Source organism: Octopus sinensis, linkage group LG18 (genome assembly GCF_006345805.1).
Source record: "Octopus sinensis linkage group LG18, ASM634580v1, whole genome shotgun sequence".
In the NCBI taxonomy this organism is placed as follows: domain Eukaryota; kingdom Metazoa; phylum Mollusca; class Cephalopoda; order Octopoda; family Octopodidae; genus Octopus; species Octopus sinensis.
In genome coordinates this window covers 45,206,741-45,230,958 of record NC_043014.1, presented here as the reverse complement: position 1 = coordinate 45,230,958, position 24,218 = coordinate 45,206,741, and the positions used below count along the sequence as shown (strand labels likewise).

Sequence of the window (24,218 nt, the reverse complement as noted above, 5' to 3'; positions counted from 1 at the left end):
AAAAAAAAGAAAGAAAAATGAAAATTTATCTAACAAAGTATTATTCAGAAATTTCAGTGATGTATATTAATGTTACAGACTTATCTGAAAAAGTGAAATGAGAGAGAGAAAGAGAGAGGGAGGGAGGGAGGGAGAGTTTTTCTAGAAACCCCAAACACATCAAATAAAACGAAATGACTAATTATATGTGGATAGTGTATGTAAATTGGCTCCGAGTTGTAAATTCTAAACAGTTAAATTGATGTGTTGTTAACTATGTACATATAATACAATGACAGATTACAGCCAATAAATCTTTTTGCTGTCTTTAAATATATAGTAACATGTAGATTTAAAAAAAAAAAAATTTTTTTTTCCACAGAAGCTAGCTGCTTTTCCCTTCAACTCTGAATTTTACATCTGCATAGTTAGGGTAGTCAGCTTTTAACATTCTTTATAGATTGGAAGTACACTAGGAATTCAACAGAACTGATGCTTTTTATATTCCCTTTCATCACTCCTATTTCTTTCTTTCTCCCCCACCACTCTCTCTCTGTCTTCTATTTTTCATGTTATCTCTTCCCCAATCACCATATCTCTCTTTCTCCTCTCTTCCCTCTATTTCTACTTTACACTTTTACTCTGATCTGTTACACATCCCACTCACTCTCTTGCTAACTTTCTCTTCATTGTTTTTCTTATTTTTTCATCTTTTTCTTTCCGTCTTTCTCCAAATCCTTCTATACCTCCTCCCCACTATTCTTTGCACATTTCTCATCAATACTGTAGCTGATACAAGGAAGAATAATATCCAGTCATGTAAGTCTTTTGCTCCAGTTATACTGGAGGGAAAACTGAAAATGTTATCTGATTTCTGTATAGTTTCTCTGGTGACAGATGTAGTTTGTAATACTAGTTTAAGTCATGCAAACATTGAAAAAACAGATGTTAAATGAAGCAGTGATATTGATGATCCATAAGTGGAAGATGTGGTGGAGTGTTTTACAGACACTGTTTTATCATGTTATTACACCTTGCTTGGTCATCAGTGAGAATAATAAAATTATTATGAAAGGTAATTGGCAATAATTGTCTTTCTCGTGATAAACATATTTTTATTATTGGAATCCATATTAGACCTTTAACGCTCATCTCTAGATGTCATTTAAATCTCACATGCAAAATACCTTTTATAAATTTGTCTTTCATTTTGTAATAGAGGAGCTATAAACTTAGGTTCATAAATGTTATAAACCTAAGTTACTTGAAAGTGAATACTGTTGATTCTGCCAATTCCTTTTCCCCAAAGCACAGTCTTATAGAATTTCCCCATGACCTATGTTGTTTCTCTCTACCCAACAAGCTACAAAGATTTAAGTAAACGTATCTAAATTGAATTTCCTCAGTTATCTCTATCCTTCAGTCTGGGAAGATCTACAAAATGTTTTAGGCATTGCTCCTTCTCACAGTAACTAATAAAAAACACTTTAACCCTTTAGTGTTCGCATTATTCTGCCAAAATTAATCCTTTTTTATCCAAATTGTTTTGAACTAATCATGCATTAATCTTGTAGCTATGAGATTTTGATAAGGTAGCTGTTAATTTTTAAGATGATATTGTAGGGTTGGTGTGAGAGATCAGATCTGGCCAGTTTGAACATAAAACAGGCGGAATACTTTTGGCCGGATATGGCCGGTTCAAATTCTAAAGGGTTAAGTGATCCAGTTCTCATTTGAAAAAATTGGAAATTTTTTTATTGTCACAAACATTGAGTAGTGTTCTTAACCAAGTTACTTAATTATACTCTACAACAGTACATTTTGCTGTATATATTTTTATATATTTTTATCCTGTTTTGTATATTTGTTTTAATCAAGAAATTCCTTCAGGAATTTCTTTATGTTCAAGCTTACTCTGGAATGGTGTTTTAACTCTGCTTTTCTCTGCTTGTTATTGTGAAAACAAATTTTATTTATGGTTAACAAGAATACAATGGACTATGCTCTCCTGAACTTGTTAACTACCCCCAGCCCATTTAGAGTTATCAAATGTCACTAACATTATTTCTCATGGCATTTGCTGAATTTTATTCTTGAAATACTCCATCTTTATTACATTACATCAAAACTATTTTCTCTAGGAGAGTTCCACTTATTTTGATCTCATAGTTTTAATTTGAACATTTATTGTCAACTAATTAGGGTTATATAAAAAGATTAAAACAATTCACTCATGAGTTTATTTCTTTAATACTTTTGATTTTGGAATTGAATAGTTTATATTAATCACTCGTGAATACTAATATATACTTCTTCTTAGATACAACAAACATTTTCAAGACCATTTTTCATGCTAAAGCAGAGGTTAGGCGCAGGAGTGGCTGTGTGGTAAGTAGCTTGTCTACCAACCACATGGTTCCGGGTTCAGTCCCACTGCGTGGCACCCTGGGCAAGTGTCTTCTACTATAGCCTCGGGCCAACCAAAGCCTTGTGAGTGAATTTGGTAGACGGAAACTGAAAGAAGCCCGTCGTATATATGTATATATATATATATGTATGTGTGTGTGTGTGTGTTTGTGTGTCTGTGTTTGTCCCCCTAGCATTGCTTGACAACCGATGGTAGTGTGTTTATGTCCCCCGTTACTTAGCGGTTCGGCAAAAATAGACCGATAGAATAAGTACTGGGCTTACAAAAAGAATAAGTCCCGGGTTCGAGTTGCTCGACTAAAGGCGGTGCTCCAGCATGGCCGCAGTCAAATGACTGAAACAAGTAAAAGAGTAAAAGAGTAAAGAGTAATCATTTCCATCATACCTTTCACCCAGTCACTTTCATCCTTCTTCTGCACATGACCCAGCCATCTCATCCCATTTCTCTCCACAACACTTCTGGCTCTCTTTTCCTCGTTCTCTGCAATTTATTGCTTGTCTTCTCTCTCTCTCTCTCAATCATAATCCATTCAGCTAGCAAATCATTCTCGTTTCCATTCTTTCCTATATCTCTGCTGCTCTGCATTCATTACCCGTTTCTCACAAATGTAACACACTTCTTGGATATAGTCCTGACTGTAATCGAAGATAGCAAATCACTGATGGCTACTTCAGCGTCTGCTATGATTTTGTTTTCACTGATGAGTTGCGAACTATTAAGACCTTCAAAGTATTGTACTGGATCTTGATCAACGCACATAACTCAGATTGAATTGTCTTGTAAGAGAATGAGTGCATGCATTTTTTTTCTCAACTTTAATGTCTGTTTTCCAGTGCAAGCATCAGGTGATGTTTTCTGTAAATTTTAAGACTTCCTTTTATGTTTGAAGTTGGTGACTTGTTGTTACACAGCTTGATGGCCTTTTTAATTGTTCAGCAATAAGTATGAAGTTTTAAGTCAGCCTAAGTACCACTTTTTTTTTTTAAAGTTGTACCTTACTAAAGTAGACAAATATGCCTTGCCTCAGGATACAATTTAATGTCCAAGCATATGCTCCCCAGTATCACCACCTTCATGATTATCAACTTCCTCCTCCTCTTCCTCCTCCTCCCACTACCACCACCCTATTATTCCTATTCTCATTGATTTTTTTTTTTAAGAGAGTGTGGGGCACACTTGGTTATGGTCACTTCTAATTACCACTTCACTTCTAAGTCTTAATTGGCCTACCCAATGTCCCAGCTGCTGTCAACCACCAGCTGACAGTGAACACATATTACCACCACCACCACCACCACCACTGCTACTACTCCACACATGGGTGAGTGAAGTGGGACATGTTTTCATAAGTGCAGTTTCACCCATTATGATTTAGATTGACATATACCCCAGCTCCTACCATTCAGTTTAATGTTGATCCATTCTCTGAGATCACACCCCTTCTTTGTTTAGGAGGTACAATATAACAGTTGCTTCCCTGTATTCTTTCAAGTGTGAACCATGTGTGTTTGTTTGTATGTAAAGTGGTAACGGTAGTGGCAGGGTGTAACAGTTAATCATTCCTGTTCACAATAGATCAATTATATTTTATATCAATCTATATGTTACACTGTTAAGCTGTTCTATACTGTACATTGTCCTATAGTTCAGATTCAGTTTCTAAAATATCATCCAGCCAACTCCAGATTGAACTTAATTATACACTGACTTGTTGCATAATATTTTGCTTCCACTACTTAAATTTCTTATGACATTTACAAATAAATAGTTTCCTGATAAAATTTGTTCACATACAACAGTTAATTATATATGATTGTGTATATTGTGTGTATATGAGTGAGTCTGTGGATACTTGCATATACATGTACTCACAAACACACGCACACATTAATGTTTATTTTTATGTAAAGTTATGTATAAAAACAGTTAAAAATACTTTTTAGTGTATCACATTTATTCATTTTTACAAGAAGGTTGACAGTGACTTTGAAGATTTGGTTTACTAGTTGTCATCAAACTGTTGATGTCTAATAAGCTGAAACTTCAAAGTCACTGTTAACCCTTTCGTTACCAACCTGGCTGAAACTGGCTCTGGCTCTGAGTACAAATGTTTTACTTTCATAAGTTTTGAATAAAAATCTTCCTCCAAACCTTAGCCATAATTTATGTTCCTATCACTAGCTTAATGATAACCAAGTTATTTTACTAAATTCTTTGTTATATTTAAAATTAATTGAAAGAAACACAAAGCATCTCAAAATAAATACAGTAACAAAAGGGTTAAAATGAATTCTCTCTCTCTCTCTCTCACACACACACACACACACACCATGCAAAGCTTGCTTTGCAACTATGTGGTTTTGGGATCAGTTCCACTGGGTTGTGCCTTGGGCAAATGTTTTCTCCTATAGCCCTGGGCTAACTAGTGCCTTGTGATTGATTCTTTTGTGTTTGTGCCTTCCCTGTCACTGCATGATGATTTGTGTTGGGTCGTTGATATCACTGTTAGCAGTTTGGCCAAGGAGATGAATGGAATAAGTACCAGACTTTAAAATATTAAAAAGTACTGGAGTATGGCTGCAGTTTAGTGACTGAAAAAAGTAAAAGATGAAGGATACACAAACACCCTAATTTTCATAATTTTTTTCAATGATGTATCATTCGAGGAATATACTAATACACTTTACTTATACTATGTGATTTTTTTCATGTTTACAAGGGATTTAAGCTCAATTTTATGGAAATACTTTTTGGAGAAATCATTTTTCTTTCATTCCTAAGAGGTTGCTGACTGAGCAAATGACATTATGTACAAGTATCAAAATTAAAGCAATCCATTCCAGAATTGTAAAACCACTGAGATGATGACAACATGCACATGTTCATAGTACCAGAGCTGTGATCTCTCAGTGTGAAGTAGCAGTTTGATCTAGAGAGAGACATCCTGATCTCAGAGCTATACACACTGTCAAGTAATGTTACTTCTGAGATCCTTTGGAGAACCTCCATTTCAGCTGCTTGTTATTTTCAATTGTACTCTTTTGGTCATTACCCAGCATTCATAACCATAGGTGAGGATAGGCACAAAACCTAAAGATAGCAAGTTTAGCCATTTTTTAAAATGAAACTTTCCTCTTCTAGGGATCAAATGCCGAAGCTCGCACACTACTGTACCAGCACCTACAATTCTTGCATCAAATTTGGCCTCCTGCCTTCCATCACTCATAAATACAGCCTTAAGTTACTTAAAGTTTTCCACTTGCCTGAATGATATTCCATTAAAATGCAGAGTGCACTGAGAAGACTGTTTTGAGAGGACCAATATCCCAGTTTTGCAGCACTAATTATCTTCCTTGCCTTGCAGCACTCAATAGGGAAACTAGTACATACTGGAGATCAGCTGATGAGCCTAGTAGCACCAGGTTGTCTGCAATTATCAGCCAACTGATCTGACACTCACCTGTTGTAATGCCACTTCCACAATTGCTTTACATGCCAGTCCAATTCATAAAAATTATGAAAAGGAGAGTGGTTATATACACCCTTGTTTAAGTCCAAATCCCAGATTGAAAGGCTTTGACTTAGCATCATTTATCCAAGCACAAACATTTGGGTATGCATATAGACTTCATGGAAACCAGAAATTGCTCATTGGACCTCAAAACTCTTGCAAAACCCTCCATGCCATGTCTTGTGGCACATGGTCATATACTTTGTGAGGTCTACAAGCCAAGCATACACTTCTTGGCAATATTCCCACAATTTCTTGAAGACCTGTTGTAGAGTGAATATCTGGTCAGTTGTACTGTGTTGTGGATGAAAACAACACAGTTCTTCAGCTAGCTTGGGCTCAACAACATATATCCTTTCATCTCTTTTCTAGACACCAAGCATAGACTTTACAGGAAGTGTTGGGGTTTAAACGTATGTGTGTGCGTGTGTGTATTATCTATCTATCCATCCATCCATTCATCCATAGCCATATAGAAAATTGATGTATAAACATCAAAGAATAAATCCATGATAATTAAAGGCCCAATTAAAAACAGATTGTTAGACTCAAACACATTATTATTTTGTAGTAAATCCAAATAGGATCAATGACCATGTATTTACATAATCAGCTAAAGCAATCCTTCAGAGTAACATATTTTGCATAAAAACAGAAATGCAGAAATTTCACATGTAGTTAATTTTTGTGTTTGACAGCTGTTTCATTAATATAAACATCAAAAGTATATTTCATATTTGTGGTACATAATTAATTTAAATTAAATATCAATGACAGTTACGTAATTGCAAATTTGGTGGTGTTTATCCTTATGAAACAGCTGTAGAATGCAAATTTTGAACTATGTGAAATATATTCTTTTCTGAAGCTACACACACACACTCTCTCCATCTCTCTTTCTCACACACATACACACAAATATAGGTATATCTCCAACCAATGCCAGCATGGAAACTGGATGTGAAAAAATATATGCACACATATATGTGTATTTATACTTTTGAATCTGATGGCTCGCTTTGTCATTACTCTAAGTTTCTTAGTTGTGTGGATTCATTCGGGTGACTAAAGAATCACAGCAGAATGAATCATCAGCTTGGAAATGAACTTATATATCCTGTTGAGTATTTTTTCTTGTAAGCAAGTATGTATGCAAGCATAACTGTGTGGTTAAGAAGCTCCCTTTCGAATCACATGGTTTCAAGTTCAGCCTTACTACGTCTCACCTTAGGAAAGTGTCTTCTATTATAGTCCCAGACTAACCACAAAGCCTTGTGAGTTGATGTGACAGATGGAAACTGAAAGAAGCTCAAATGAGAGTGGGAGAAAGAGCGAGATTGTGTGTGTGTGTGTGTGGTGTGTGTGTGTGTGTGTGTGTGTGTATGTGTGTATGTGTGTATATATTTAGGTATATGTATATATATGTATATATATATATATGTATATATATATATAGATATGTATGTATGTATATATATATATATATACATATATATATATATATATATATATATATATATATAGAGAGAGAGAGAGAGAGAGAGAAATAAAGATATTGATATATAGACACATACGCATGAATATAAATGTATTTTATTGGTGTGTTGAGTTAATTCTCTGTTACTACTCAGAGTTTTATTACATTAATATGTATGTATGCATGTATGTATATATTTATATAAAGATATGTATATATATGTGTTTCAGTTGCATAATCTTATATGCAATATCTGTCATATATCTGTGGCTGTAATGTCTGATGGACAAGTCTGAAAGTAATTCAACTGGACCAATCTTTGGCATAAACTATCGAATCTTTTTTTACAACCATCACCTGTATACTTGACAAAATGTGAAAAATAGCTGTTTTATTGTGCATACATGTTCGATAATAATGCTTATACAGACACACTTTAGCATACAAACACTCATCGAAATACACAACCACATGTGCATACCCTTACAAGAACCCTTACACACATGAATTATCATCACGTGCGTATCATTACATTGTGTCATCACATGCAATCTTTTATTCATAGTTATGCACATACATATAGATTTTTGAAATATTCGCTTCGTAATACAATTAAATAATTCTAAATTCGGTTCCAATTTAAACCCCAAATAATTGAAGTCATGTGAAAATGACTCAAGGAATCAAGCAACAATTTCTTCTAAATCTGGAGCCTTTTTCCCTTATATTTTATCATAATTTTCTTTCCAGCTTATTTCATTCTCTCTCTATCTCTTTTTAATTCTTACCTGGTATTCATCATTCCTTCAGTTTCTTTTTTTCATTCCCACTAATTTCATTCATCAAATCACAGCTTTATTTTTTTTTTTACTTCTTTTTTCAGCCTTTCATTTCCATCCTTTTCTGCCTTCTTACCCCTATTCTCCCTTCCTCTGCTCCTATACCTGCCATTTGTATTATTTGTCCTTTTCTGGAAGCTCAGCAGCAGTGGCTTTAAGATGTCACTTCATAATAAATGCCAACTGATACCAAGTAAATGGCTCTGAAAATCCTGTTTACAGTTTTACTATTCAGCATGGTCATTCCATTATGACTAACAATATTTTATGCCCCTCCTCCTTGCCCCCACCAAAAGCTTTAATCATATTAACTGCTACACATCAAACGTAAAATGCATGCATTTTATTAGGCATCTGTATGCATATGTACATCTACCATGTGAAAAGTAAAAAAAAAAGCAAATAAAAAGGAAACAAGAAAAAGTTTCTGTTATGTATGACCATGACTAACATGTATGAAATATACGACTTTGTATTTAATGTGTATATTGCCCTATATTTTAGAATATAACCTGCATTAAATCAACTAAATGTGAATGATAAATTTCTATACTGTCTAATATCATTCATTCTTACTGTCTCTGACTCTCTCTCTCTCTCTCTCTCTCTGTATGTATGTATACTGTATGCATGCATGCATACATACATACATAGTATACATTACATACACACATAGTTGCTTAAATAAATATATTTTCATAATCTCTGAGTTTGGCTGATATCGTGGCATTCATGCTTTTCCGAAAGTATTAACAACATAAAAGCGAAAGGTTTCCTTCCAACTACAAAATAGAACCAAAGTGGGTGGGTGCATAACGTATATTGTGTGGCGGTATGTAGTGTATCTATTTTATTATGTGTGTAATGTGAACGATGTGTACACATAACTAGTATGAAATGTAGCTCACATACATTTTTAAATAAAGCATGGTTTATGAGAGTGCACACACACACACACATATGCGCACGCGTGCGTGTGTGTGTGGTCAAATTATCCATTTCTCTCTAGAGATAGAGAGATATTGAAAACTGGGGTGGTATAGTTGTTCTAGAATTCATAAATTGATAGCTTTTGATTTAATATTCAAAATGTTGATTAACAAAATAACTATACTTCATCTTTCTATTCCTTCCTTCCTTTCTTCCTTTCTTCATCCACATCATTATTACTGTTTATTATAATATACAGCAGAATACATTAATATACATCTTTGCATGCCATATATGCCAGAAAATGGCTATGCATGTTTGTATATATATATATATATGTATAAATATATGTATATAAGAATTTAAGTGGACACATCTAAGTAGCTGATGTCTATAAATAAGCACCAGCACTGCCATCCCTCTACTCCTCCAAAAGTGACTCCTCTGAACCAAAATTATTTGCAAAGCAATATAATTAGACCAAAATAATTTTGGGAATTTTTAATGCCTGAATTCTTCGGTTAACTCAATATTTTACAAAAAAGAGGACCTGAAAACAAAAAATCCTTTCCAAAATATGTTGTTAGTGTAGCATAGAGATAATGATGAAAATCAGGAGCAAGTCACATTAGTAATAGAGCAACCTAAGAGAGTGGTGGTGTACTGATGAATGTTCTGTTATATAGTGGGTGTAGATGTAGGTGTGTGTATGTGTGTGTATGTATGTGTGTGTGTGTGTGTGTGTGTGTGTGTGTGTGTGTGTGGTGGGGAAATGGTTTGGTAGCTGGCGGTGGGGGATTCAGAGCTGTAAGTGGGGGGGAAATAATTAATGAGCTAATAATTGTTACCTTATTGCAGGAGCAACTTTCTAATCAATTATTAAGAACAAAAATAAAAGCAAATATATCCTGAAATAAAAGCTAAAAAAAACAAAAAAAAAAGGAAAATAGCCATGCGAGAGACATGCAGTTAGATAGGCAGATATGTAGATGGAGAAGAAGAAAGAAAGAGAGAGAGAGAGAGAGAGAGAGAGATGGAGGGAGGGAGGGAGGGAGAGAGATAGAGAAAAAGAGAGGGGTGATTTTAAAGTGATCCTCTCTTGAATGCATTTTCCACTTGGGTGTTTTGTTTTTTTTTTATTGTTAGTGAGAAGGCTGATTTCCTTTCTTACTTGAAAATATCCTTCTCTTAAATACTTTTTTCCTCTTTCTCTCTCACCCCTCTGTTACTACTTAGTCTCATTGGTATTCTTTTTCCATAGGGAAGTTGATATTTTTTTTTTTTCTTTTTCTTTTGTCTTTAGATTTCCCTTTCTTTTACTATTTCCCTTCCATTCTTCTCAATTTACTCCCTATATATATATATTTTTTTTAATCCCTCCTCATAGTTTTCTGTTGGTTGAAATTCAATTCTGTACAACATTTGAGAAGGGAGAGAGAGAGAGAGAGAAAAAGAGAGAAGAGAGAGAGAGAGAGAGAGAGAGAGAGAGAGAGAGAGAGAGAGAGAGAGAGTATCTGATTGAATGGTGCTGAGTAGTGTACAAGTCCATGGTGTACTGAATGGATAAAGGAATTGATGTGTGAAGAGAGGGGCATCAAACTAGACAGGCAGTCAGTCTGTCAGACAAGCAAGAAGTGGAAACAGCAAAGGAAACATAACACTCACTGACTATAGCCATTTTCTGAGACAGTCAGTTCTCCCTGACATAGCCGCAGACACCTAGTCAGTTGGTGGATGGATATTCTTTGTGTTTGTGTGTTTGTGTACTGTATGTGTGTGTGTATTTAGACATACTCCTCCCTTTTTATCCTTACTACTACTACAACTACTACTACTACTACTACTACTACTATTGCTGCTGCTGCTGCTGTTGCTGCTACTACTACTATTACTACTACTACTAGTTTTAGTGAGCAGCAGTAGCCAGCATTAGCTGTTGCCACTACTATAAGAACTACTCGCAACACTGCCAGTTCTGTCATTACTACACCTACCATAACTTTTACCTTCACAACAGCAGTAGTAGTTTAGCCTTCAGACTAGATAGCTGTTAATCTCAACTCACTTTTACTGATGGGAAAAGAATCTTCTCTCTTCTCAGCACTTTTCTCTATGCTACCATCTTCATACATTGTTAGGAGTGGCAGCTAGGATTTCTAACCAGCCACTACTGCCCTCTGCTTTCCTCCTGAGCAGTCAGCTACATTGCCTGGTTTTGTCTGTGCTTACAGACTGCATATCAGAGCCGCGCGCACACCACAGAACTCCTTAATTTGACAGAAGGTTTGTCTTGTAGCAGTGATGTTAGAAATGCATCCTGGAATCAATTAATTAAGACTTCATGAAAATCAAATTCTGGTAAAAAGATTACAGTTTTTCTGCTGGGATATACCTTTGTATTTTATCTGTAATAATTGTCGAGGAGATAGCAGTATATGTTTTGTGCTGGCTCTTGAAGAAAGCAAAAAGCCCACACCTTATAACACCAACTTGGACTGATTTCTTCATTCTACACTCTCGGATTATTTCATATTTACATTTTGGAGATTTATTCTTTACTAGAAAAAGAAATTGCAGTACTGGATAAGCCATTTTTTACTATCACACGTGCTAAAAAGAGAGGAAAAAAAAATACTTTTTTTTATATTATTGTGTAAAAAAAAATTTTCAATTTGTATTTCAAGAATTCTTGCTACAACTTTTTTTTGGTGAGTTGGTTTTCCTCACTTAGCTTCTGTTAATTAGTTGCAATAATTGTGGCTTTCACGTGGATTTACACAACTTTTTTTTTTCTTGATTGAATACCTAACTAAAAGAAACCTGGAATTTTCTACTTTTGAATTATATTGGAAACATTAAACACTTGGAGTACCTTATTTGGATTTAGTATTTCAGTTGAGAAAATATTTGCTTTATCCATGACAAATATCCTCCTTTGAAAGACTTTGCATACATATTTTTGTTGGATTTTGTAATTTGAATGATTTGCTGTTGTTTTGTTGAATTAAGTATGCTTTAACGAAGTCCACTATATCTTTAATAATTTACAACAAAAGGGAAAAAAATAGAAGTATTTCTGTTTCTTCAAAGTTATTTGTTGATCTGTAAGTTTTTTTTCTTTGAAAGAAAAATAAGAAGTTAAGAAAGTAAAGGAGAACGTGAAGCTAAATACAAACTTATTTTTGTGAGATTTTCTGAGAAATAGAAATTACTGTAAGCTAGGAAACATGGGGTGTTCTTTGGGTAAACAAGCCAAAAAAGAGGCTGAAGAAGAAAATTTAGTAGATAAGCCTGTTGAAAAAAATGAAGAAAATGTGCTATTTGAACGTCCTGCAGCTTCTGGGGAAAATGCCCAAGAGCCACTTCTCCAAGGGGTTAGTGTTGAGGTGAGCAAGGAAGGAACCGCAGATATACAAATAGATAAAACAGAGTTGGACATACTGAAAAATGTGACAGATGTGGGAGAGGCTGTGAGTGCAGAAGCTGCTAAAGTTGAAGCTGCGGTTGAGGAAAAGAAAGATGAAGTAGCATCTGCTACAGCTGAAGCTGCTTCAACTGTCTCAGATGTGACTAAAGAAGTTAAGTCTACTTTGGAAAAGAAAGAGGAAGATTTTGTTATGGTTGACAAGAAAGATGTTGCAGAAGATATTAAAGCAACTGCAATGGAGGTTGCATCTGAAGTTGTGAAATCTGTTACTGAGGAATGTAAGACTATGGTCACAAAAGAAGTGAGCAAAATTACAAGCAGTGCTTCTGAGCAAGTTAGTAAAGTTGTGTCTGGTACTAATGAATCTGTGAAGACTCTTAGTAACAATGTATCAGAATCAGTAACCAAACATACTACCAGTGCAACTGAATCAGTGAGCAAAATTACCAGTAGCTCCACTCAAGAATATAAAACTGTAGTTTCGTCTGTTAGTAAATTTTCAGACTCAGTCGGCTCAGCAATTGACTCAGTTCCTGCAAAAGAGGATGTGGTTACTGAGGTTCAACATTTCACCAAGGAGTCCAGCAAAGTAATTAAATCTGAGCCAATTATCACTACCGTTTCAGAAACAGTTACTGAAGTGAAAAAGGTTGAAAGTGATTCAAAAGATGCCGGTATTGTAAGCTTTGCTACAGAAAAAGTAAAAGAAGGTGTGACTAAAGTTGCTGATAAAGTTGAAGAAGTGGTTGTTCCTGTTGTTGAAGAGAAAGTATCAACTGTTATTTCAGCTGTTTCTGAGAAAATGCCCTCCTCTTTAATTGATAAATTTCTTCCCACTAGTAAAGAATCTGAATCATCTACTGTATTAACATCTAATGTTGATAGTAGTGATGTTAAAGAACTTGTTGAAGATAAAGTTTCTAAAGAAGAACCTGTTGATATTCCAGCTGTTCCCCTGGATATTGATGTTGCCGAGACTAGTGTAGATAGTGGTAAAATTGTTGAACCTGATGCTACTGAAACTAGTGTAGATGCACTGGTTATGCCTAAGGTTGAACTCCAGGAAACTAGTGTTGACAGTGGAAACATTGTTGAAGCCATCACCGAGACCAGTGTAGACACCGTTGTAGATACTGTGAAGCAAGAAATTGAAGAGGCTGCTCATCAAGTAGAAGATAGCTTACCTCCTCCTCCACCACCAGTTGTGGAAGATGAAGAGAAAACTGAAGAGATTTTCAAGAGTGAACATACTGAATCTAACAATATTTTGTCAACTGACTTGATGACAGCTGAAGTACCTTCAGCATTACCCTCTCCTAAAGGTGCCTATGAAGAGGACTTAATACTACCAACAGAAGAAGCAGCTAGTGCTGTTAAATCTGTAGTTGAAGAGGTACAATCAACAGAAAGCCCAGTTTTAGTGGATATTGAAGAGAAAACTGCTATTGTTGAAGAACCTGTTAAAAAACCTTATGAAGAGAGCTTAGTAGAAGCAGTATTGGAAGAAGTTCAGCAGGAATTTGAGCAAAAGCAACACGAAGCTGTAGAACAGCAAAAAATTGCAGTCGAAGAATCTCAAGTGGCTGAGGCTGGAGAGGCTGTGGTTGAGGAACTCAAAGAGGCTGTTATTGAAGAACCTCATGAATCTGTAGCTGAAGAACATTTAGAACCCCAAGAAACTGTTGAGGAAATTCCATCAGAAGAGGAAACAAAACAACCAGCTGTAGAAGAATCTGCTCAGTCTGTACATACAGAAGAAGGGGCAGCTTTAACACCATCAGAAGCCAAAACAAATGAGGATAATAGCAGTGATGTAGTGGAAGAGAAAGCATCAGCTGATGAAGCTGAACAAGTAAAAGAAGCAGCAGAGACGATAGCAACAGAATTAACACCAGCAGGTGAAATTACATCAGAAGCAGTCTCAGAACAAGATATTGATAATGCACCTGGAAAGGGTGACAGTCACACTGAGGAGGTAACAGCTGAAAATGAGGTAGCAAATACTGAAAATGATAAATCTACAGAAAATGGTCCAAGCAGCGCTGAGCAGATAGACATTTCTGGTTCTGTTGAACAAGTGCCTGTTGCTGATGATGACAAAGAATCTATTGTAGTTAAAGATAATTCTGAAATTTCTCAGCAACCAACTGTTGCAATGGAGGAATTACCTGTACAGAAATCCACAATTCCAACTGAAAATAGCAGTTCTGTGTCTGCAGATATGGACAATGAGTCCAATGTGATAAGTCATTCACAGGATGTACAGTCACTTCCTAATGGAGAAAACCAAGTTCAAACAGAGGAAGGTATGCTGTAGTTGTTTAACTGCTTTGTATTTTGGTGTGTCCTATATTTGGAGTTATCCCTCCTCAAAAGCTTTCTACGACAGACATACATTTCTACTACTACTACCATTAGCCTGAATGTTCGCATGCAAACTCCTTGCCACTGGATTCTATTATTGGGACTTGCTGCAGGGGATCTTTAAGACTCTCAAACTTCTAGAATTCTTTACGTAAAATTACGAACCATACAGTTTGAAGATAAACGTGCATCTAAGTATGCAAACTGAAGAACACACATGCAGGACATTTGGAATAGATGTTAGCAAAATTATTGCTAACAATCTTGGTTCTAAGTATTTTCTATTAAAAAGATTATAGTATTTTGTATGTGACAATTATTCTTCACATTATCTATCATAATCAATAGACATCAACTTTAAATGTTATTTTCTCAAAAGAGAAATAATGATTTTTTTTACTTGTAAAATTGTGTGTGATGCATTATATTTGGTGACACCCTGCAGAGAAGTCCATTGTCCATGCTCGGAATTGTTCTAAACATTTGGCCCTTTCCTACTTGTGGGCTAAAGCATGCCACCAACTTGAACACAATCATCTACTTAAAAAGAGAGGGTTGGGGTAAATAAAGTAAGAGCTCTTGACTATGTTAACTTTTAGATTTTTATTGAACTATTTTTAATGTTTTCCATACCTGTACATGGGGGAAAATTTTACATCATATTACAAACATTTTCTGCAGAGTATTATTTAAAAATAAAATTAACTTTCAATTTTTATTCAAATTCTTTTGCTGCTTTGTTTTTTAGATTTAGATTCTAACTTGCATTTCCAGCAGAATTTAATTTCTTGTTTTGAATTATTTTGTTTTTAGATTTTTAATTTTCAATTGCATATTATAATATTTACTTACGATTTTACAGTTTTAATTGTTTATGCTAGATTTCGTTGTTTATGTAGCCTAAAATACACACCTTCTTTCAAAAAGCTCGTTTGATAATTCATTTCCTAAATGGTAAAAACATTTTTATCCGAAATTAAAATGACAAGCTCAATTTATATTGTAAAATCAATTATTGGAAGACTAAAATTTGATTAGTTTTCAAATAACTTTCTTATTTTTAGATCTTTCTAAACTGCTTTTTCTAACATTTTTCCTTTATATAGTAATTATTCTCTGACCGTTTAAGTGTGTGCTGTCAATTTGAAGTACATACTATAAATTTGCTGGTTAGTTTAAGTATGTACTGTAAATTTGAAGCCGACAGAAATTGATCTTCACCTACAACCATATTGGTTTATATTTGTAGCATATTTTATCTAAGACACAATTACTTTGCATCTTTTGGTCTTTGCAGATCATTCAAAAAACTAAACAAAACTGTCCTTGTAATAAAACAAAACAAAAAAAATTGTTTTAAAATTTATATAAATTGTTTCTAATTTGGGCAATTCTCATCATTTGTACATACTCTTTATTAGTTCATTTAAACTGCAGTCTCAGATAATCTATATAAATTCTTGTGTAGATGTGAGCCTCTTGATATACTCTTGGTATACTCATAGTCCTCATTGTCTTGTTGGTAGCATGCTGGTGAATGATGAAAGTGAAATGATTTCAACCTTACCTGTAATATTTGAGCATTTCATCCATTTCCTTACCGTTTTCAAGCCCAATAAAAATGTTTCCAGTTGTCAATGACAAATGTATGTCACTATAAAATCAAGAAACGGGGCTGGTCATTTTGTCAAATAACATCAACAGAAAGTACCGTTTACAAAATTGATACCTGTATAATATACTGGTAAATATACCCATTTGTATATTTTTAACATGAAAATGGTGCCCACTTATCTATGCATTAACAAGATTGGCAAATATTACCAACTCATACAGATCTTCATTTTTATTCTTCTATCTATAAGATATTGATACCATTTCAAAGAATACTACATTTGAATCACTGTTTATTGCAATAATAAATATCATGGAATTATTAAGAACTTATTATTTAGTTTGCGCAACAAAAAACAAGAAACTTTACATATATATTAGCTGATATTTTTTAAAGATTCCTTCTTTTGTTAAATTAGTTTTTTTTTTCTGTAAGTTTAAAACACAAGATAAATATATATTTTAGTGATATTATAGAGGGAACATGACTTTTGCTCAGCTAGAATTCCTTAATAAGAATAGCATAACCTCAGAGCTTATTGATTTTCTTTATTATTTTTTTTTTGCTAAAATTTCAGTCTACATACTAAAAACTGATTTTATCAAGTTTTTCCGTTTTTTTCCTTTTTTTTTTTTAAAGCGAACAAAAATATGTACATTGAAAATTTTCAAGCTTAAATTAAAACTTTTAAAGAGACATAATTAAAGTTCAGCTCTTTATTTATATTTTTTTATTGTCTTAATTAAATGTTGTCAACTGATTTCAGATATTATTTTTTCAATTTGATAATATGCTCATAAAAGTGTGTGTTTCCATTTACAGTTAATGTGTGATACATACATTTTTTTCATCATATTTTTTTCATGTGTCCAATTTCTTTTAATTCAAAGCAAATATATCTTTTGATATCAATTCAATCGAGCTAATCAAGGCTCATACTAAAGATGCTGATTGATACATTCGTTAGAAGATATTATAGGTATTTTTTATCAAACACACCCATATATATATATATATATATATATATATATACACACACACACTCTCTCTATATATACTCACATACCTTTGCATACACATTCATCATAGTTACATGAACACTTGTCACAAAACAGTTGAAAGAGTAAAAAGCAAAAAAAGGAAAAAAAAATTATATTTTTAGAAATTTATCAATGGATTTTTGCCATTTGAACATGGATTTGAAAAGATTTGAGAATTAAATCAAAGCCATCAGTAAATTTATGGTACCACTTTTAGCAGAAATCTCTAAAATAGGTTGTGTATGAAATAAACAGTATTTTATCATTGCATAGACCTTTTATTATTTTAGCAGTTGCTTGCAATGTTTTGAATTCCTCTTCAAAATGTTAAGTTCAGGCTCTTAATTGTAAAAATATTACACCTTCATGCTGCTGTTTGTTTATGTTGACATTAGTCTGGATATGATTCATCCTATTACCAATACTTCTTTACAAGCTTTTCCCTTCACTTCCTGTCATGTTACCGATGTTGTCATTAAAAGATAAAATAAAATAAAGGTGCTCGGAGCGGTGAGGGGAATTGAAAATTGTATGACATTGCACTACATTAATTATAAAAATTATTGTAAGCATCAGTAGCAGCATGCTAGCTTTCCGCTGCTGTCACCTTTGCTTGGTATCATTGTCATTGTTTCCCTTGACATCATTTTCATTTCTTTTCAAACACCACCATCGTCGCCACCACCACCATCACCACCATCGATACTACTACTACTACTACTACTACTACTACTACTGCTACTACTACTACCACCACCACCACCACCACTACCACTACCACTACTACTACTGTGATTAGCAAGATTACTGAAATCATAACTCCCTCCAATCTCCATATCTCCTGCCTCCTCTTCTTGAACCAGTTCCTCAAGTCAAAGCCCAAGCAACATTGACAGCTTTATCATCACTACTTATGTTCCTTCTCTTCCTCTTCCTCATCAAGATTTATGGGAACTGAGATTATTAGTTCTTCAGCACCCTAAAAAAAAATAGAAAAAAAGAACAAAAAAAAAAATCAAAATCTCACTAACAAATAACATCACATTTGTCTCTGCCACTAACAAGATTGCTGACCTCCCACCCCAACAACACATCACCACCACCACCACCACCACCTCTACCACTGCTATCATCACCACCACCATCATCATCATCATCATCATCATCATTATGATTTTGTCAATACTTCAAAAGACTCACCATGACCAGTCATGGTGAATCTTTATCACTACTGCTACCACTACCATCAGCCTCCATATTATGGTTGTCATCTGTTCCTCTACCACTATCATCATCATCATAGTCATCGTCATCATCATCATCTACTACTACTACTACTACTACCATTATCATCAATATTTTTTTTTGTCATCTTTTGTTGCTTGAATTTAGCTTGTGCTGCTATTTATACTCCTTTCCCTTAAAAATCTCACTTTTGCTTACTTGCTTTATATATTTTTTTTCAACTCCATTTTGCTATTAAATAAGGTGGTTTTTATGAAACCATTTCAGTCTTAATTGAAAACTTGGAAAAAAAAAAAAAAGAATCATCAAAATGTATAAACTCGTTTCTAGAGCATTACTTTTAAAAATGATTTGTCTTGTACCGAAATTGAAAGATTAATTGATCAACGACATCCTGTTTAAATTAAAAAAAAAAAAATAATAATAATAAATGAAATTTATTCAAGTCATAAATTTTCAATATGAATTCAGAAAACAAAATTAGAATTCAATTTAAAAAAAAGTATATATATATATATATATATATATATATTATATATATATATATACACACACACACTCTCTCTCTATATATACTCACATACCTTTGCATACACATTCATCATAGTTACATGAACACTTGTCACAAAACAGTTGAAAGAGTAAAAAGCAAAAAAAGGAAAAAAAAAATTATATTTTTAGAAATTTATCAATGGATTTTTGCCATTTGAACATGGATTTGAAAAGATTTGAGAATTAAATCAAAGCCATCAGTAAATTTATGGTACCACTTTTAGCAGAAATCTCTAAAATAGGTTGTGTATGAAATAAACAGTATTTTATCATTGCATAGACCTTTTATTATTTTAGCAGTTGCTTGCAATGTTTTGAATTCCTCTTCAAAATGTTAAGTTCAGGCTCTTAATTGTAAAAATCTTACACCTTCATGCTGCTGTTTGTTTATGTTGACATTAGTCTGGATATGATTCATCCTATTACCAATACTTCTTTACAAGCTTTTCCCTTCACTTCCTGTCATGTTACCGATGTTGTCATTAAAAGATAAAATAAAATAAAGGTGCTCGGAGCGGTGAGGGGAATTGAAAATTGTATGACATTGCACTACATTAATTATAAAAATTATTGTAAGCATCAGTAGCAGCATGCTAGCTTTCCGCTGCTGTCACCTTTGCTTGGTATCATTGTCATTGTTTCCCTTGACATCATTTTCATTTCTTTTCAAACACCACCATCGTCGCCACCACCACCATCATCGATACTACTACTACTACTACTACTACTACTACTACTACTACTACTACTACTACCACCACCACCACCACCACTACCACTACCACTACTACTACTGTGATTAGCAAGATTACTGAAATCATAACTCCCTCCAATCTCCATATCTCCTGCCTCCTCCTCTTGAACCAGTTCCTCAAGTCAAAGCCCAAGCAACATTGACAGCTTTATCATCACTACTTATGTTCCTTCTCTTCCTCTTCCTCATCAAGATTTATGGGAACTGAGATTATTAGTTCTTCAGCACCCTAAAAAAATAGAAAAAAAAAAACAAAAAAAAAATCAAAATATCACTAACAAATAACATCACATTTGTCTCTGCCACTAACAAGATTGCTGACCTCCCACCCCAACAACACATCACCACCACCACCTCTACCACTGCTATCATCACCACCACCATCATCATCATCATCATCATCATCATCATCATCATTATGATTTTGTCAATACTTCAAAAGACTCACCATGACCAGTCATGGTGAATCTTTATCACTACTGCTACCACTACCATCAGCCTCCATATTATGGTTGTCATCTGTTCCTCTACCACTATCATCATCATCATAGTCATCGTCATCATCATCATCTACTACTACTACCATTATCATCAATATTTTTTTTTGTCATCTTTTGTTGCTTGAATTTAGCTTGTGCTGCTATTTATACTCCTTTCCCTTAAAAATCTCACTTTTGCTTACTTGCTTTATATATTTTTTTTCAACTCCATTTTGCTATTAAATAAGGTGGTTTTTATGAAACCATTTCAGTCTTAATTGAAAACTTGGAAAAAAAAAAAAAAAGAATCATCAAAATGTATAAACTCGTTTCTAGAGCATTACTTTTAAAAATGATTTGTCTTGTACCGAAATTGAAAGATTAATTGATCAACGACATCCTGTTTAAATTAAAAAAAAAAAAAATAATAATAATAAATGAAATTTATTCAAGTCATAAATTTTCAATATGAATTCAGAAAACAAAATTAGAATTCAATTTAAAAAAAAGTATATATATATATATATATATATATATATATATATAATATAATATAATAAAATCTGAAAAGTATTTGAAACCGATCCTTGTTCCTTTCTCTTTCTTTTCATTGCATTTATATCCTCTGTGAATCTCTTCCTTATTCTCTCTGTATTTTGTATTAACTGTTGTTGTTTATTAACTCCAGGTCAATCCTGATCAGCAGACTAATAAGCAGACATTCTAGCCATCATCACCATCATCTCCTTTTTGTATGTGTCCTATTTATTTTTTTAATTATTTTTAAAATTTCATTTATTTAAGACATTAGGGTATATGAATTGAGGCATACATTTGGCTGCTATTATTAGCAGGTTGTGAGTGCGCATGGAGGTTCCCTTACTGTTTGCATATACATGTAACTGTAAGTGTATAACTTAGATGTGAACCATTCCGGTTATCTGTTGTTTAATCCCAGGTTAATCTGATCCTGCCGACCTTTGATTAATGGTGTTGTGGCAACAATTATCCTTTAATTTTTGCCATAGTATATCTAAGACTACATTATGCAATGTGTTACTTTCTGTTGTTGTTTAACTTGATGTCAGCCCATTCAAGGAGATTTATGATCGAAAGGATTCCTGCTTTGACCAGCTCAACTTATTTCGTCTTTGTGTTTCATTTTTAAATGAATTAATTTTTGTTTTTGATGGTCAGGTGAGGGAGATTTGGCTGCTATCTCTACTATGTTGAATATGATGGAAAGCATTCCAAGTCTGATCAACTCATCTTATTTAATCCCCGCCTTTTTTTTATGTATAATGTATAATTTTTAAATGAATTAATTTTTTAGATGATCAAGTGAGGCAGACTTGGCTTCTATCTCTGCCAGGTAGATAGAGAGAGACTCCTTCGCCGGCTTGTTTCTAGTTTCTTTTAAACCGATTGTGAAGTGTAATTGGTTGCAGTAGTCATGACCCATTTATTGTACTTAGTATCCATGTCACTTGCATAGATGTTAACTTTTAAAGGTTAAATTCTTCAAGAAAGATAATTGATATGTCATTCAATCTCAAGTGATATAAACACCAGATTGTATCTGTCTGTAGGGTTCAGTGTTGACTGAGTTAACTTATATAATATCTATTTCTAGGGTAAAAATGATAGTGATGACATGAGATTAAGTGATTTACTGTAATTAGTCTGGCAGAACCACTCATTAGATATATGTCTTAACTGAGTTGATGTTAACATTTAGAAGTTGATTAAACTGGTGTCGATAATGTATTGAGATATATTAATTTATATGGTCCCTTAAGAATGAGCTTTATGCTTCATCAAAAAAAATCAACCATTTTAGAAGTTTGAAATTACTATTATATTTGATGAGTTAATGGTAATAGTAAAAATAGTAAAAAGTGTCTTTCTATATGTCTGTCTGTCCCTTATATATATATATATATATATATATTACCTGTTGTTTCACTCATTGGACTGTGGCCATGCTGGGGCAATACCACCATTCATACAAGCAGTATTGTTTGCATGCAGTCTTTTGTGAAAGCATGTTCAAGGTGCCTATTGTTTAATAGACAGGGGAAATTATTACCTTGCTTGAAAACAGGTGAGGTTTGGTGTCAAGAAGGGCATTTGACCATAGAAAATTCTCTACTAAGTCTCATCTCATGCATAAATAGATGTTAAAAGGAGAATGATGTTATATGTTGGTCAGTCTTCCCCTTCTTGTAAGAATTGGTGAATCATGTAAAGAAAAATGCAATTTTGTCTACAGCAAGACACTACAGTGCTGGTGCCTTGAAAAGATGCACAATCTGCACTTTGTAATGTGTACTGGTTGGTGCTAGGAAGGACATCCAACTCTAGAAAACAAGTCCAGACTGAAATGCTGAAGCAAGCAAGACTTGGACTTTCAACCTGTCAGATTCTTTCAAATGGTCCAACCCATGCCAGTATGGCAAGTGGATGTAAAATGATGATGGTGATATATATACACTTATGCACACACACATACACAGAGAAGTAGGGGCACAGTCAGCATCATATATTGTCGTTCATGTAAGTTTGCTTGTAACAATGACACCTGACTCTTATAACCCAGTCCTCCTAGCTGTAAAGTGGTAGCCCATGTTATGAACAACTGATGGCTGCAAGCATCCTTTCAAAATTATCAAATGATTTATAAGCTTACAATACTGAGTTCATCTCCTGTGGAGCCAGAATCATCCCAATCAGACAAGTGGTCATCACTTGTCTCGACCTACTTTGTTACCGCATACTCTTACTCTCTTTTACTCTTTTACTTGTTTCAGTCATTTGACTGCGGCCATGCTGGAGCACCGCCTTTAATCGAGCAACTCGATTCCGGGACTTATTCTTTTGTAAGGCCAGTACTTATTCTATCGGTCTCTTTTGCTGAACCGCTAGGTAACGGGGACATAAACACACCAGCATCAGTTGTCAAGCAATGCTAGGGGGACAAACACAAACACACACACACATATATATACATATATATACAGTTTCCGTCTACCAAATCCACTCACAAGGCTTTGGTCGGCCAGAGGCTATAGTAGAAGACTCTTGCCCAAGGTGCCACGCAGTGGGACTGAACCCGGAACCATGTGGTTGGTAAACAAGCTACTTACCACACAGCCACTCCTGCGCCTATGTAAACATTCACTGTTAAAGGAACATCTTTCTTGGTCTACAAATGATCTCCATTAAAAATTATATTTGTTGTTGCAAAGCTGAAACTGTATTAAACCTTTATTTACTACCAAGGAATTATTCATGAGGAATATAAACTAGCATCATGTGTTGAAATATTGTTGTAACCTACCTGCAACTGTTGGATTATAGTCTTGTACATAACAAGTTTCTTTTCTTGCCTCAGTTTGTCTTGCTGAAAATATGTGTGTGTTCCAGTCCTTTGTGGTGGAGTGCTTAGAATCAACAAAATATATCCAGTTGTAAACTACCTACCTATTTGAATGGTAGCCTGAGAAGTTGAGTGGTAAATAGTCAAAAAAGTTAAACATGATTAAATAAGGTCATTGCCACGAAGAGGCAGATGGCTA

At 34.1% G+C, this 24,218-nt stretch overlaps 1 protein-coding gene across 5 annotated transcripts in view; it reads left to right on the top strand.

Annotated features, from left to right (window-relative positions):
• Positions 1 to 10,694: 10,694 nt before the first annotated feature.
• The window catches only part of LOC115221474 (immunoglobulin A1 protease autotransporter), a 323,801-nt gene continuing 310,277 nt past the window's right edge, over positions 10,695 to 24,218 (top strand). Inside the window, exon 1 of one of the 5 annotated variants that reach the window (XM_036510960.1) lies at positions 10,695 to 14,897. In XM_036510960.1, the coding sequence (XP_036366853.1) occupies positions 12,392 to 14,897 (2,506 nt within the window). In that variant the 5' untranslated portion in view covers positions 10,695 to 12,391. The remainder of the gene's footprint in view (positions 14,898 to 24,218) is intronic. The other 4 variants (XM_029791660.2, XM_029791662.2, XM_029791663.2 and 1 more) reach the window with 4 other exon arrangements.